At 37.0% G+C, this 15,543-nt stretch overlaps 1 protein-coding gene across 3 annotated transcripts in view; it reads left to right on the top strand.

The window, feature by feature from the left end:
* Window positions 1-15,543, top strand: part of TPP2 (tripeptidyl peptidase 2) — an 87,809-nt gene that overhangs the window by 7,765 nt on the left and 64,501 nt on the right. For all 3 annotated transcript variants that reach the window (XM_062193962.1, XM_062193961.1, XM_062193963.1), the window contains exons 2-5: window positions 50-178; window positions 9,503-9,598; window positions 11,275-11,379; window positions 14,399-14,523. In XM_062193962.1, the coding sequence (XP_062049946.1) occupies window positions 50-178; window positions 9,503-9,598; window positions 11,275-11,379; window positions 14,399-14,523 (455 nt within the window). The remainder of the gene's footprint in view (window positions 1-49; window positions 179-9,502; window positions 9,599-11,274; window positions 11,380-14,398; window positions 14,524-15,543) is intronic.

Below are 15,543 nucleotides of genomic sequence, written 5' to 3'. Positions count from 1 at the left end.
ATAAAAAGATAAAATCTATAATTCATACTTTCATTGTCTCAATTTTCAGGTTACAACTGATGGAAAACCAAAAATCATTGATATCATCGATACAACAGGAAGTGGTGATGTGAATACTGCTACAGAAGTAGAGCCAAAAGATGGTGAAGTTATTGGTCTTTCAGGAAGAGTGCTTAAGGTTGGGCTTTCACCTTCTTGCAGTGGTTTCTTTTATTCCTTGTACTTTTTTTCCTCAAAACATCTAATTTTTTTAGCTTATATTTGTTGATAGGATATTCGTTACCTATTGCTGCATAACAAATTACCTCAAAACCTCATGGTTTAAAAAAGCAAGTAGTTACCACCTCATACTTGCAGTGAGTTGGGAATCTGAGTGGGACTTAGCTGGATGCCTCTCTGATGAGTTTGCCTTGTTCACATGGCTTCATCTGTGGGCTGGGGAAGACCTTGGTGGGGGAGTCTGTTTATTTGGTGGATTGTTACTGACTGTCCTTGGTTCTTCACCACATTGAGCTCTCCACACTGCTACTTTATGGCATGTAATTGTCTTCCCTCAGGGTGAGGGAACCTCACTTCACTGTATTCTGTTCATTGGAAGTGAGAATGTAAATCTGCCACACAATTTCAAGGGAAGGGGATTTCACAAGAACCTGCTTACACAAGGAAGTTTAGATCTTTGAAGAAGCCATTATTTTGTTATTTGAGAAGGTATGTAGATAGAATTGGGGTTGTTTTTTAATGAGATGGCCAAATTCTATTTTAAATTTTGAATAGAAAGTTGGAGAAAGTGGCTACATGGGATAGGGGTAGGAATGTTTGTTTTGTTTTGTTTTTATTTGAGAGTTGGGGGATGGGGGGAGAGGTTCACTTCTCAAATGCCCATAACAACCCCTGGCTGGGGCTGAAGCCCAGGGCCAGGAATTCATTCCAGATCTCCCACTGGGAGCAGGAACTCAAATACTTGAGCCATCACCACTACACCCAAGGTTGCCTTATCAGGAGACTAGAGGCAGGAGCAGGAGCTTGGAATTAAACCCGGAACTCCAGTGTGGGACACAGGCATCTTAACTGCTAGGCCCAGTACCTGCTCCTGCCATGGTAGTGTTGTCATTGTCATTTCCTGCTCTTCATAATTTTCCTAGTGAACTTATCATGAAGAAATACTGAGGCCCTAATGGCTATAGACTGGCTTTGCTTTATTATATGTTCTTGTTATAAAGGTTTGGACAAGTTAAGCATGAAAAATAATTACAAAGCAAGCATGATATGATTCATGAGATATTAGCTAATGAGTATGAAAACTGGCAAGAATTTGTGCTTTGGTAGTCTATCTTTTATAACAGTAAGCAGTATTAGTTTGGGGTGAGTTATGTTACTTGAGAAAACTAGAGAGCAGTCCTAGTAAGTCAACGGATTTAGAACCATGAAAGGTATTATTCTCATTTATTTCTAAATAGCTGTAGTAACCCAATTAGATTCTTAATTCTGTTCAATATGTCAACATAATTTAAAGACAAATATTACTATGTTTTAAACTCTTTAAGGTTATGAATAAAATATTGATTTTTTTAAAACTTCTATAGGTTTAGACTTTATCTGTAGAATTAATTTGGAAGAGGATTTAGCTCTTAGGTCCTTTAACAAAAATTTTCTTGCATTGTCTGTTATATAAATTCTTCCCTATTGTTTTTGTTGTTCTTTTTTCTGGCAATTCCTGTTAATTGGACACCAGACCTCTTGAATTATGTCTTTCTACCTTTTCATACTGCCTCTTTTTTTCTTTTCTGAAAGATTTCCAAAATTTTTTCAGCATTATCTTCTAGCTTCTTGTATGAGCTTTGTTAAATTTTGCTCATTTTTAATTCCAGAAGTCCCTTAATGAGCTCTCAGAGCATATTTTATCTATTTGTTTATTTACAACATTTTATATCTGTGAAAAAAATTGTCTTTTTTCTATTTCACTGCTTCTTCCTCTATCTTCCTCCTTTGTATTCATCTTCCTCCTCCTCCTGTTCAACTATCTTAGATTCCTCTTTTGCTTCCTCCATCAGCTTGTCTTCTTCTGCCTCTGCTTTCTCTCTTTTTTATCACTCTGTCCTTCTATTTCCTCCTCCTCCTCTCTCTGTCTCCTCGTCTTCCCTTTTTCTTATTCTCAACTTTTTATTTTAGATGTTCTTCATAGTTGTCTAATCATCTTGGTTGGCTGTCTCTTATTTGTGAAGTTCTTGACGTAAGTAGTGTCTTTTGGTGGTGGATTTCAATTTAGGGTAATGATATTTAGGAGGGACCCCAAAATTTACTAAAATACATTATTATTAGCATTGTGTAAGAGCTTTTGTTTGGTTTATTTTTTTAAATTAATTTATCAATTAATTAATTTGAGAGGCAGATCACAGATGGGGAGAAAGAGAAAGGTCTTCAATTGCTGGTTCACTCCCCAAATGGCCACAGTGGCTGGTGCTGGGCCGATCCAGAGCCAGGAGCCAAAAACTTTTTTTGGGTCTTCCATGTGGGTGTAGGGGCCCACAGACCTGGATCATTGTCCACTGCTATCCCAGGCCACAAGCAGAGAGCTAGATTAGAAGAGGAGCATCCAGGACAAGAACCTGTGCCCATATGGGGTGCTGGCACTGCAGGTGGAGGCTTAACCCACTACACTATAACACTGGCCCCTGTATAAGAGTTTTCATGGTTATAGTATTATATATATGACTGGGACTTGAGGTGACTTTCAACATGTCTCATCTGTCTCCTTTGCCTTCTACACTTCATAAAGTGACATTCTGGGTTTGTATACAAAGAGTTAGCGTGATTGGTGAAGTTTAGGCAGGATGTGGAATGGGACTGTGAGAGTCTGATTGCTTCTTATATAAACCAGCCACCAGTCTTCATGGTTTCAACTGCTCTCACTGTCCACATTATCCAAGTACCCACACAGAGGTGTTCAGTGATTTTGCCATAGTCACTAAAAGGAGTAATTCGTTAATCACAAGGATTCTGACTACTTGGATCTCTCCAACTCCTTAGGAAACTTTAGTTTTCAGAGAGCAAGGCAGTGCAATCTTCAGGTTTGCTTACCTCAGTCATATTTTAAAATGAAGTAAATGTCTATATTTTTCCTTCTTCCAAATAGCCTATCAAGTGATGAATGCCTTATTCTCCCAGTTTAAGATCCATTACTGGCTAGGCGCTTTGAACATTTAAGTAATCTCATTCTTTAAGGATGGTATTTGTATGCCTCTTTCAGAAACTAGTGATTGGTCACTTTTGGCCAGTGCTACTCCCATAAGCAGATAAAAGCAAAGAAGTGAATAGAAGAACCTTGAAACCTTTTACTGTAAAACAATGCTTACATAAAGTATATGCTACACTTATATAGAACTTAATGAATAATTAAAACAAAAACCATTGTGTATACCACCCAGATCAAGATTAAGAATATCCCCATATATTGGGAACTTCTTGTATTCTTTCAGATCACAACTTGTTTTACCTTTGTGTGATAATCATTTCTTTGCCTTCCTTTCTAGTTTTACCTGTTGAGCTTTACATGAATGGTCTCATTTCTGTATAATTTTATGTTAAATTTTCTTTGGTAGTTTTGAAAGATTTGAAATTGATGAGATGCATTAATATTGTTGGCATGTAGCAGTGGTTTTTCAGTTTCATTGCTGTGTGTTGTTCAAGGTTTATAAATACTACTTCCCTTTGTTCTTTTGTGATAGACAGTTGTTTCCAGTTTGGGACTATGACTAACCAGTCTTTAGAGAACATTGTTGTATATGTTGTAACCAGTGAAAGCACTTGGGTGTAGATGTTACCAGAATGTCTGCTTGGGATTGAAATTGCTGAGACCTGGAGTTTTTTTAACTTCACTATTTCACACCAAACAGTTTGTCCAAGTGTTTGTATTAAAGTAGATTACCATTAGTAGTGTCTACAAGCTTTAATAACTGTGCTAGCCTTCTAAAACACTTATTTTCGGACTTAATATTTGAAAGTACTCTAGGGAATCTGTATATCATATTGTGGTTTTAATTTGTGTTTCCCTAATTACTGAGGTAGAGCACCTTTTCTTACATGTACGCTTTTGGATTTTCTCTTTATGAATGCCTATTAAAATTCAGTTGCCTTTATTGTGTGCTACTGTGTTGTCTTCTTACTAATTGGTAGGATTTCTGTATCTATTCTCTTCACCTGTTCTGTGATTGTATGTGTTGCAGGTGTCCTCTCATTCTATGTGTATATTTTCACTCTACTCATGATGTCTTTTTTTTTTTTAATGACTTATTCATTTATTTGAAAATCAGAGCTACAAAGAGAGGGAGGAAGGAGGGGGCTTCCATTCACTGGCTCACTCCCCAGAAGGCCACAACAGCTGGGGCTAGGCCTGGGCCAGGCTGAAGCCAGGAGTCAGGAGCTTCTTTTCGGTCTCCCACGTTGATGCAGGGACCTAAGTACTTGGATCATCTTCCACTGCTTTTCCCAAGCCATCAGCAAGAAGCTGGATTGGAAGTGGAGAGTGGGGACATGAGCCAGCACCCATATGGGATGCCAGCATTGCAAGCAGTGGCTTTACCTGCTGTGCCACAACGCAGGCCACTCCATGTGATGTCTTTTGATGAGTAAATATTCTTAAATTTAGTTGAATATCTATTTTAGGTTTTTTATTAGAGCTTTCTATATCTTTAAAAAAATCTCTCCTGACCCCAAGATCATGAAGATAGTCTCCAATATTTCTAAAAGTTTCAGTTTTTCTCTTTATATTTGTTATTGAATATACCTGGAATTGATTAATATAGGAGTTGGATTTCCTTTTTTCCGTAAGTAGACCTAATATCCCAACACCAAGTATTAACATTCCATAATTTTCCACTAATTTTCAGTTGCTTTTTATTTTACAAACTTGAGTGTGTGGTGCTTATCTCAAATCTTGTTTCTTCTTCTCTCTATCCCTTCGGTTTTTGGGTGGTTTCTTCCCCCTTCCCTTATTCTAATTTTAGTAACATTCTGGAAATGAGTACAGTGGGTTTTTGTTTTTTTTTTTCATTTTACCACATTTAACTTGAAATCATTTTTAATTTTGCCTTAAGTATTTTTAAAAGATGTATCCATGCATAATAAATGACCAGGCCAAATCGAGCACAATATTTGGGTGCAGCAACAGCAAGAGGAAACTGTGTGCTGTCACATGTGCTATGTGGCTGACAAGACTAAAACAGTTTTAAGCCAAAACAAACAACCAGAACAAAACTCTTAAAGGATGCTGCTGCTTAGCACAGTGACACTCATGATGATACTTGGCTAGGCATCCTATCTCACGGAGTTAGAGAAGTGTGACGTAATTAGAGTATGATTTACTACATTGTAGTTACCATGTTATATGAACCATTTTAGAGATACTGACTTAAAATGGTCAGTATGTAAAGCTTTGATTATTATAGTAACAACAAAAATAACCATAGACGGGGCCGGCGCCGTCACTTGGTTAATCTTCCGCCTGCAGCAGCGGCATCCCATATGGGCGCCAGGTTCTAGTCCCAGTTGCTCCTCTTCCAATCCAGCTCTCTGCTGTGGCCCAGGAGGGCAGTGGAGGATGGCCCAAGTGCACCCACATGGGAGACCAGGAAGAAGCACCTGGCTCCTGGCTTTGGGCCAGCCCAGCGCCGTCCGTAGCAACCATTTGGGGAGTGAACCAACAGAAGGAAGACCTTTCTCTCTGTCTCTCTGTCTCTCCCTCTCTCTCTCTCTGATTCTACCTGTCAAATAAAAAAATAATAATAATAACCATAGAACACCAAGTTTGGAAAATAACCTATTCCATAGTTGCCTCATAAAGTTAACTTTATTCTAGGCTATGGTTGGATAACATAACCATGAATCTAGCTTTTATTCTTTGATTTTTTTAAATTTTAGTTTAACTTTTGTATATAGTCTGTTTTCACTATAAGGAAAATAAATTGTCATGATCTGAGTAGTATATGATTCCATAGACTCAGCAGGTTTTTGTGTCATTTATGATTAAATGTCATTTATGTCTCTTGAATTTATTTTCACCCTATTGTATATTTTAAGTAATTGTCATTAAGTATATCTTAACACCTCTTTATTTTGCAGCTTTTTAAATTATGCCATCCAATCTTTTGGTGTTTCACAGCATTTTGTAGTCTCTTCTTCAGGGCAGTTGCAATAGCTCAGGGTTACAAAGCCACCTGTGCCATGGAACACTTAGGAGTAAAATATTCTTTTAATTTGCCTACAGGTGACTACTTAACCTTTGTGTTGTTGCAGCCCTTTATTGTTGTTGTTACATCATAGGCTGTTGCAAGAATGTTAAAGATAAGAATCTCTAAAGAAGACTCGTAAGGTTTTTTTTTTCAACACACATGATTTTATTTATTCACTGATCTTTAAAGATTTATTTATTTATTTGAGAGCCAGAGTTACACAGAGAGAGAAGGAGAGGAAGAGAGAGAGAGAGAGAGAGAGGTCTTCCATCTGCTGGTTCATTCCCCAGTTGGCTGCAATGGCTGGAGCTGCGCTGATCTGAAGCCAGGAGCCAAGAGCTTCCTGGTTCAGGGGCCCAAGGACTTGGGCCATCTTCTACTGCTTTCCCATAGTAGAGAGCTGGATCAGAAGTGGAGCATCTGGGACATGAACCAGCACCCATATGGGATGCTAGCACTGCAAGCGGTGGCTTTACCCACTATGCCACAGTGCCAGCCCCAATTCATAAGGTTTTTAATGAAAAACACTAGTTTGTATGCCAATATATTTGGAATTCTATGTTCTTGAGATACCTGATTAATTCAGAAATGATTAATGACATTTAGGCTTTATCTGGGAAACTATTGTGCAAGGATGATGAGAATGAGTTGCGTAAAATATTGCATTGGTCAGGACTGACGAGTCAACAGCTCTGAATGGTTGATAGTTTAGCATCATAAGTTGTACACATTTAAAGGCTGTTTTTGATGATCAGGGTCATATGATTGCAGACTGAATATTCTTCATTTTCTTGATTGAGATTTCAAGTTGATTGATGCTCAGTGCATTTTATTATTCCCAAGAATCATAGGTAGTGATTATTTTCTTCCTTTTATGGATGAGTCAGTAAAAGCCTAGTAGTCCTACCTGGTTAGTGGTAGAGTTTGGCTTCAAAGCCCAATTTATTTGACTTTAAATTCTACATCTTTTCACTGAATTATTTGGTCTCCATGATACAACTGTGTTCCAGTTTTCACATTCCTGTTACTTTAGCAGGTGATGTAATTTCTCTTTGCTACTTTGCCTTCTCCATTTGTAAACTGGGCATGCTTTCTAGATCATTGTAACAAGTAAAAGCTGTAAGTATTATTTTTAAATACTATGAGATAGTTGAAAAAAAGTACCGTAAGATGTTATTTATAATTAATGTGATTTTGTAGAGCTTTTCTCTTGAGAACCTGAAGAGCTTTTTTTTTTTTTATTATCTATGCATTATCCTTAGAGAGTTGCAAAGGAAAATAAATTTTTTATGGATTTATTTATTGATTTGAGAGACAGAGTTACAGAGAGAGGGAGAGATAGAGTGAGAGAGGTCTTCCATCTGCTGGTTCACTCCCCAGATGGCCACAACAGCCAGAGCTGGGCAGATCCAAAGCCCGGAGTTTCTTCGGCGTCTCTGACGTGAGTGCAGGAGTCCAAACACTTGGGCTATCTTCCACTGCTTTCCCAGGCCATTAGCAAGGAACTGGATTGGAGGTAGAGCAGCTGGTACTCGAACTGGCACCCATATGGGATGCTGACGCCACAGGCAGAGGCTTAACCTACTACACCACAGTGCTGCCCCCCCCCCTTTTTTTATTTTTAAAGATTTATTTAGTTTTATTTGAAATGCAGAGTTAGAGAGAGAGAGAGAGAGATTGTCCATCCACTAGTTCACTCCCCAAAAGGCCAACACAGCTGGGCCTGGGCCTGGGCCAGACCAAAGCTAAGAGCCAGGAACTTCTTCTAGTTTCCCACGTTTGTAGCAGGGGCCCAACCACTTGGCCCATCTTCTGTTTTACCAGGTGCATTATCAGGGAGCTGGATCAGAAGTGGAGCAGCCAGCGACCATATAGGATGCTGATGCCACCCACTACACCCCAGTAACAGCCATAAATTCTTCTGGGGGCCTGCACTGTGACATAGCAGGTGAAGCTGCTGCCTGCAGTGCTGGCATCCCATGTGGGCGCCGGTTCGAGTCTCTGCTGTGGCCTGGGAAAGCAGTAGAAGGTGTCCAACTTCTTGGGCCTCTGCACCTGCATGGGAGACCCGGAAGAAGCTCCTGGCTGCTGGCTTCAGATCAGCACAGCTGATCCATCTGGGGAGGGAACCAGCAGATGGAAGACCTTTCTCTCTCTCTGCCTTTCCTTCTCTCTCTGTGTAACTCTGACTTTCAAGTAAATAAATAAATCTTTTTAAAAAAATTCTTCTTAATATGAACTATAAGAATTAAATAAGATTATGTAAATTGGTTCCCCTTCCTACAATTTGATGGGCAGTAGAGTTGATCAAGAGGAAAATGAGGTGTCATCTATGTTTAAAAAGTATCTGTTTTTTGTTTTTTGTTTTTTTTTTTTTTTTTTTGACAGGCAGAGTGGACAGTGAGAGAGACAGAGAGAAATGTCTTCCTTTGCCGTTGGTTCACCCTCCAATGGCCGCCGCGGCCGGCGCACTGTGCTGAACCAAAGGCAGGAGCCAGGTGCTTATCCTGGTTTCCCATGGGGTGCAGAGCCCAAGCACTTGGGCCATCCTCCACTGCACTCCCGGGCCACAGCAGAGAGCTGGACTGGAAGAGGAGCAACCGGGACTAGAACCCGGCGCCCATATGGAATGCAGGCGGAGGATTAGCTGGCCTGGAAGAGGGGCAACCAGAGTAGAATCCGGCGTCCCACCAGGACTAGAACCCGGTGTGCCAGCGCCGCATGGCAGAGGATTAGCCTAGTGAGCCTCGGCGCCGGCCAAGAAGTATCTGGAGAGGGTATTTCGCCTAATGGTTAAGAGCTGATTAAGATACTGACATACCACATTATATGCCTGGGTTTGAGTCCTGTCTCCAGCTCCTGATTCTAGCTTCCTACTAATGCTGAATGCTGGAGAAAGCAGTGAAGGCACAAAGGATTGAGTTCCTGTGAGTGATGTGGGAGATCTTGATTGAGCTCTCAGCTCTCAACTTCTGCCCAGTCCAGTCTAGTCCCTACTGTTTCGGGCATTTGGGAGTAAATCAGCTAGTTTGATTTTAATAACAGCAAAGCATTATATAAATGAAAGATATTATTCCTGTTGAACCATCTTATTTATGGGTGAGGGAAAAAGTCATGGAGATATTGACTGCTTAAAATATAAAAAAATGTTTCTCTGTGAGCCTTGTTTTTCAACTTGAGCTAATAGAATAGAAGTGAAATACTGCCCTCCCCCCAAGTCATGTGTCATTAGAATTGAGAAACATAAGAGAACAATTTTATCTTTTTTTCTACAGATTCCTACAAACTGGACAAATCCCTCAGGCAAATACCATATTGGCATCAAAAATGGCTATGACTTCTATCCAAAGGCTCTTAAGGAAAGGATACAGGTAACATTCAACTTGGCATCTTGATTTTCTTCCTACTGAAGAGAAGAAATTCTTTGATAAAGTCTCATTAATGCTTAACTGTTTTGGGAGACTGGGTGACTTTCAAACAATTAACTGCTTGAAGAAAGATGCTGTTCAATGGAACATTATCTAAAGTAGTGATTCTTAATCCTGGATACAGGGATAAGCTTAGGGAATCTATTGAATACACTGAAATTAAGTTTTTTTGTGTGTGTCCTTATGTTTTCTGGAAGGTGGAATACAGCTTTCATTGGATTTTTTTTTTCTTACATGAGAAAGGTTAGAGAGTTGATTTAAAATTCAGACTTTCTTACTTGTTTCTGTTCCTTTAGTTAATTGTCCCACTTCTCTTGCTGTTTAATTAGCTTTCTTGCTCTCATATTGTCATCATTCGGTATTAAGAAGAGGGTTAATTAAAACTACTGAAGTACAAGGAACACTAGTCTGTCATTAAGTGAAATAAGAGATAAACAAAGTGATAAGGAGCCTTCTGTGAAAAAGTGCTGTTCAGGAGAACTTTGTTTGATGATGGACTTGTTTGAAATGTTTAGTATCTGCTCTGTCCATCCTGGCAGCCACAAGCCACAGTAGCTTTTGAGAACTTGAAATGTGATTACTGTAACTGAGTAATTAAAAAGTAAAATTTATGTAATCTAAAATTTAAGTTTAAATAGTAGTGTGTCACTAGTGGCTACTGCATTGGACAATGTAGCTTTAGAAGATGGCTATAATGCCAGAAGCAGACATAACCCAGATTTCAAAGGTAAAATAACATACAAGCTTGAAAATGGGCCTGATGGATAAGAGGCATCTGCCTTTTTATTTGACCATAGTGTTCTTCAGGGGTTTATGAACCATAAGAAATCTGTATATTATCTGTATAACCTTTATTTATTTGTCAGATTATAATCATTCTGTCCTCCTCAAAAAATTAGAAAACAATTAGTGATAAGATATTGGATACTATTTTATCTTAAAATTTCAGGCTGAAATACATGGATGTAATGACATTTTAAGGTAATATAAACTTCAATCAGCAGTATTGATGACATGAACTATAGTGATTAAGTTAAAATGGTCCCTTTTCTCGGCTTAGTTGACTGTTCTACTAGAAAGGATTTCTTTAACTAACGTGCTCTGTTGGGAGACACCATGGGTTAAAGATACTAGAGATAAAGGTTAATACCATTTCAGTAATACAGAACCTTATTCAGTCATTGAAGATGGGGAAAAAATAATCCAAGAGAGAAGAAATAGAGAAAACCTGCATGTCTGTCAAAATGCAGCAGTAGTGTCTCTCTAGTCCCCTGCTTACACCTTTATGTGGGCCCAGGAAACAGTATTTTCCTACTTTAATTGACTGGTAATTGCATTTTGTCACTTGGTACTCCACTTTTTGGAATAGTGGAAGATTTAAATTGGGGATTGTGATACATGAAAACACATTTGAAGATACCCTTTTAAATTTGTTCTCTCAAAACCCAGGTACAATTAATTAAGTAATGTTTAATAATTGAGCCTTTGTTCTGTCAACTTCATTAGAAACCGTTTCTTTGTTGTGTAGCCTAACAGCTGATACCACAAGGTCCACTTCCAATTGACTGTACTTGAATATTTGTCATCCTGATTGTAAGGAAGTTATTTTGTCTTTGCAGAAAGAACGGAAGGAGAAAATCTGGGATCCTGTTCACAGAGTGGCCCTTGCAGAAGCCTGTAGAAAACAGGAAGAATTTGATGTTGCCAACAATGGCTCTTCTCAAGTTGGTGCTAGTCGCTTTTATTTAACATCACCATAGAACCATATTGCCATAGTGTTCTTAGAGGACTCATAGACTGTTTCTTCACAAGTTTTGTTTTTGTTTTTTTTTTAGCAAATTTTGTTTTAAGTTGGTTAATTTACTAATTTTTCCTTTATTATTTATCTGGATGTCAATTTACATATGTTATTTATCAATTTTCAAAAACTTCTTAATTAGCCTACAATACACGTAGGTAAAAGTACATAAATTGTGAATGTATAATATAAGCTGCATCCAGAAAACATTCTGGTGTCTCTTCCTAATTGCTGCTCCCTCCCTTCTACCCAAAGGCGACCACATTTCTGTCTGCTAATGCTGTAGAGAGCAGCTACTTTGCCTGTTTTGAATTTTGTAAAATGAAACCAAACATTATGTATTTTTTTATACATAGCGTCTTTTGCTCAATATGATGTTGTGATTCTCCTCCGTTTTGTAGGGTATTGCAGTTCATTTTCATTTCTCTGTGATATTTTATTGTCTGGATGTACTACAAGTTATTCAGATTGCAATATGCTTTGTCTTTAATTTCTTGAATCTTAAGAATGATGATATTTTAAATGTTCATGTGTGTGTGTGTTTAGTGGGTCATAAAGTGGTTGTACCAGTTTATATGCCCACAAGAAGTATATGAACATTCCCACTGTTCTACATCCTCGCCATTAAATCCTTTTTAATCAGTTTATAAAATGAAAATAATGTCTTTGCTTATTATGAAAATAATATGTGCTAGTAGCAGCTACTTTGGATAACACAGATGTTTAAAGAAGCAAATGAAAACCCTCGGAATGCCACCCCCTAGCGATGATTGGCACACCTTGGTGTTTATCCTTCTAAATTGTTCTTTTATTGCATGTGTGTACCTTTTCTTAATCAAAAATGGAATTGTATTAGTGGTTCTCAACCCTGGCTGCTATTAGAATCACATGAAAAGCTTTTAAAACTTTTCATGCTTGTGTCCTAGAGAGGATTTAGATTAAAATTTTATGTGGGAGGCAGGCAATTTTAAAGTCCCTTCCCCTCCTCCCACCTCCCTGGAGCTTTACATAGCATGCAACTAGTATTGAGAACCACTAGCTTGTAATACCTATATGCAAATTTAACTTTTATTTATGTAATCTATATATATTATCCTTTTTTAAGCAGCTGTATAATTTTTATTAAATCAATATTTGTACTTCTTCAACCTCTCATTGTTAGGCACATTAAATGTAGTATTGCAGGTGCTTTTTAAAAGGAATCTGGATTTCATTATCCATCATATTTTGTATACCAAAAATATCTATATATTTGACTGTTTCCTTTAAGGAGGAATAAATGTTGAATATATTAAATAAAAATGAAGCATAGCAAAATTTTTGGAACATGTGAAAATCAAATTTTTATTCATTAGTACCATTTGGGTGAAAGTAGAACAATCTACAAAAAATCTTTTGAAGCATATGAAATTGCTATTTTTGTATATATATCAAAATAGTGAAAGAATAGTAATTTTATGTGACTCAACCTAATGTATTCCATAATTATATGTAAATATATCTTTTTAAAGGAAGTTCGGAATACTTGGATTTTCAGTTAACATAAGCATCGAGGTTTTACTCCTTATTTCCAATGATTATGGAACGATTCTGTTGGGCTGGTTGTTTCCAAATCATCTGGGGATCTTTTAAAACAAAGTTCATATTTCTGGACTTTTCTTCTAATGCTCTGATTTAATAAGTGAGATGCACAATCTGTCTTTATAATAGATTTTCAGATAATTGTGATTTGCAGTGAAATTTGCTAACCACTGATGAAAATATTATTTCTTATTATGCCTATTTTTGATGACCTCAGGAATGTCATAGAGATGACTAACTTGCTCAGGATTGCACAGCTAATAAGTGGTTGCTCTGGTGTTGAATCTCATTTCCCAACGCTAGATAGTACTCATCCCACATTATTTGTAGAAAGCAAATTGGTTTCAAACAGTACTTGATTAGATATAGCTAACTTTTTCTGTAAATGGCTACATAATAAATATTTCCAGCACTCTGTCTTTGGCTGCTCAGTACTACCTTTGTATCATGAAAATGCAAACAATATATACTGTTGCTGTGTCCCAGTAGAACTTCATTTGCACAACCACGTCACAAGCTAGATTTGGCCCATGTACCTTGATTTATCAACCCCTGCTATACATTAATATGAAAATCATATTATGAATATTAAGGTTATTTTGTGTTTTAAACTATAATTGAGTGAAAAAAACTCTAAAATGTTGTTTGCTCAAATTTAGTATTTATATTTATATCTGTTTATTTTCTATTTAGTCATTTCCCTAATTATTTGAATACCTACCTTACATTTATTTAATAATGTAATTTAGAAGTGTTTTGGAGGGACAACACATGATAGTGTCAGTTCTTATTTAGTTTGAACATTAGTTTATTTTAAAGCACTTGGTTATATTCATAACCACAGAACTAAAATTAAGCTTAATTTATTCCATTAAATCATGTTTTTAGTTTTGCAAATCCTAAATGAGATGACTTATAGTTATTATTTATTTGAATCCTTAAATGAATCTGAGAAAAGGTCCTGATATAAATATCTAAAATTTTATAGGTAATTAATTTATGGAAATTTTATTTTAGAGTTACTTTTGTGATTGAGTTATATAGATTACATAAGCGACCAACATATGTCTTGGCCAGATGATACCACTAATAGGTAGCAGTTTCTTTCCCAAAGCAGGTAAAGTGAATGCAAGAAATAGTAAGGAAAAAGGGAAGTTTTTTTTTTTTTTTTTAATGTTTAGTGTTCATTATCATCTGCTTCAATAAGTTGAACTATAAGTTGCATAGGTATAAGAAGAAAAACTTCTTAATTTTCCAAGATAAAATGATTTTGTTACTGGGTGACATTTTATCTTCGGTTGCATGTTAATACAATTTCAGATGTACGGAGTATACTAATATTAATCTGTTTTCTAATTGTTTAGGCAAATAAGCTAATCAAGGAAGAGCTTCAAAGTCAAGTTGAGTTGTTAAATTCTTTTGAGAAAAAATATAGTGATCCTGGGCCTGTATATGACTGCTTGGTATGGCATGATGGTGAAACCTGGAGGTAAACTTTTATGTATCTTTTTAGATCTTTGTCATTTAAGTGTTTTTATCTACTCTGAAGAACATGAAATCCTCAGAGCTGCACAAGAGTTTCATTTTTTTGGCAGTATCATTCAACAGAATATTTGAGGCCAAGTTGACTTTTAAGTAGTTTTGAACTTCTCAGTAGTGATTATTTTTGACATTAAACCTGACCTTTAACTGTTTTAAAGAAACTTACCTCACCAACCATGTATTAGCAGATTCACTGTTGGTATATGTGGAAGTATTCCTAATTGAAGTCAGACAATTTGGAAAGTAACTGCAAGAGAATATTGCAAAGCCTTTTAAGGGCAAAGGAGGAAAATTGAGAGAAGATTTATATAGCCAGACAGTAGATAAGTTGAAGCTACACAGTGTGATGCAGTGGTTAAAGGTTAGTCTGTGAGTTGGAATCCTAGTTCCACAACCTGGAACACATTATTTAAACCTTCCTAAGCCTATTTCCCTGTCTGTTAGCTTGGATAATGCAAATACAGGGTTTGGGGAAAACATAGATTGATGTTTCTAGATAGAATAAGCACTAAATGTAACCTACTACTGCTAGTGTGTTTCTGTTTCTACAACTAATATATCAGATTTATCCCTCATGTACACCTTTCAGTTTCTAGGTGGCCCCTGCATTGCAGGTGTGTGTCTTGGAGTTTGTTTGTGTGTCTTCATGAATTACTATCTGGGCATATGTGTGTTTTTGGGTTTCTGCAATAAACAAGAGACCTTTCTTCAACACTTGTAATGAGTTATTTTGGATTTTGAGTCCCTGATGATACGTTTTACAAGATGTGTCAGATAGAAAATATGATGTGAATACTTAGTGTTCTCAGATTGTTCACTTTTGCAATACATCCTTCTTCAAAGAAGACTTTGCTCTCACAGGTGCAGATGCTAATTCATGATCTCATTGTGACTATATGAAGTGTTCAACTGAGTGAGAAATTCCTACTCCATTTGGGACTAAAGGTGTTAATAAAATACCTGCATG

This window comes from Lepus europaeus, chromosome 6 (genome assembly GCF_033115175.1).
Source record: "Lepus europaeus isolate LE1 chromosome 6, mLepTim1.pri, whole genome shotgun sequence".
In the NCBI taxonomy this organism is placed as follows: domain Eukaryota; kingdom Metazoa; phylum Chordata; class Mammalia; order Lagomorpha; family Leporidae; genus Lepus; species Lepus europaeus.
Note: the sequence above shows the minus strand (reverse complement) of the source record. Positions and strands in the feature narration are given on the sequence as shown.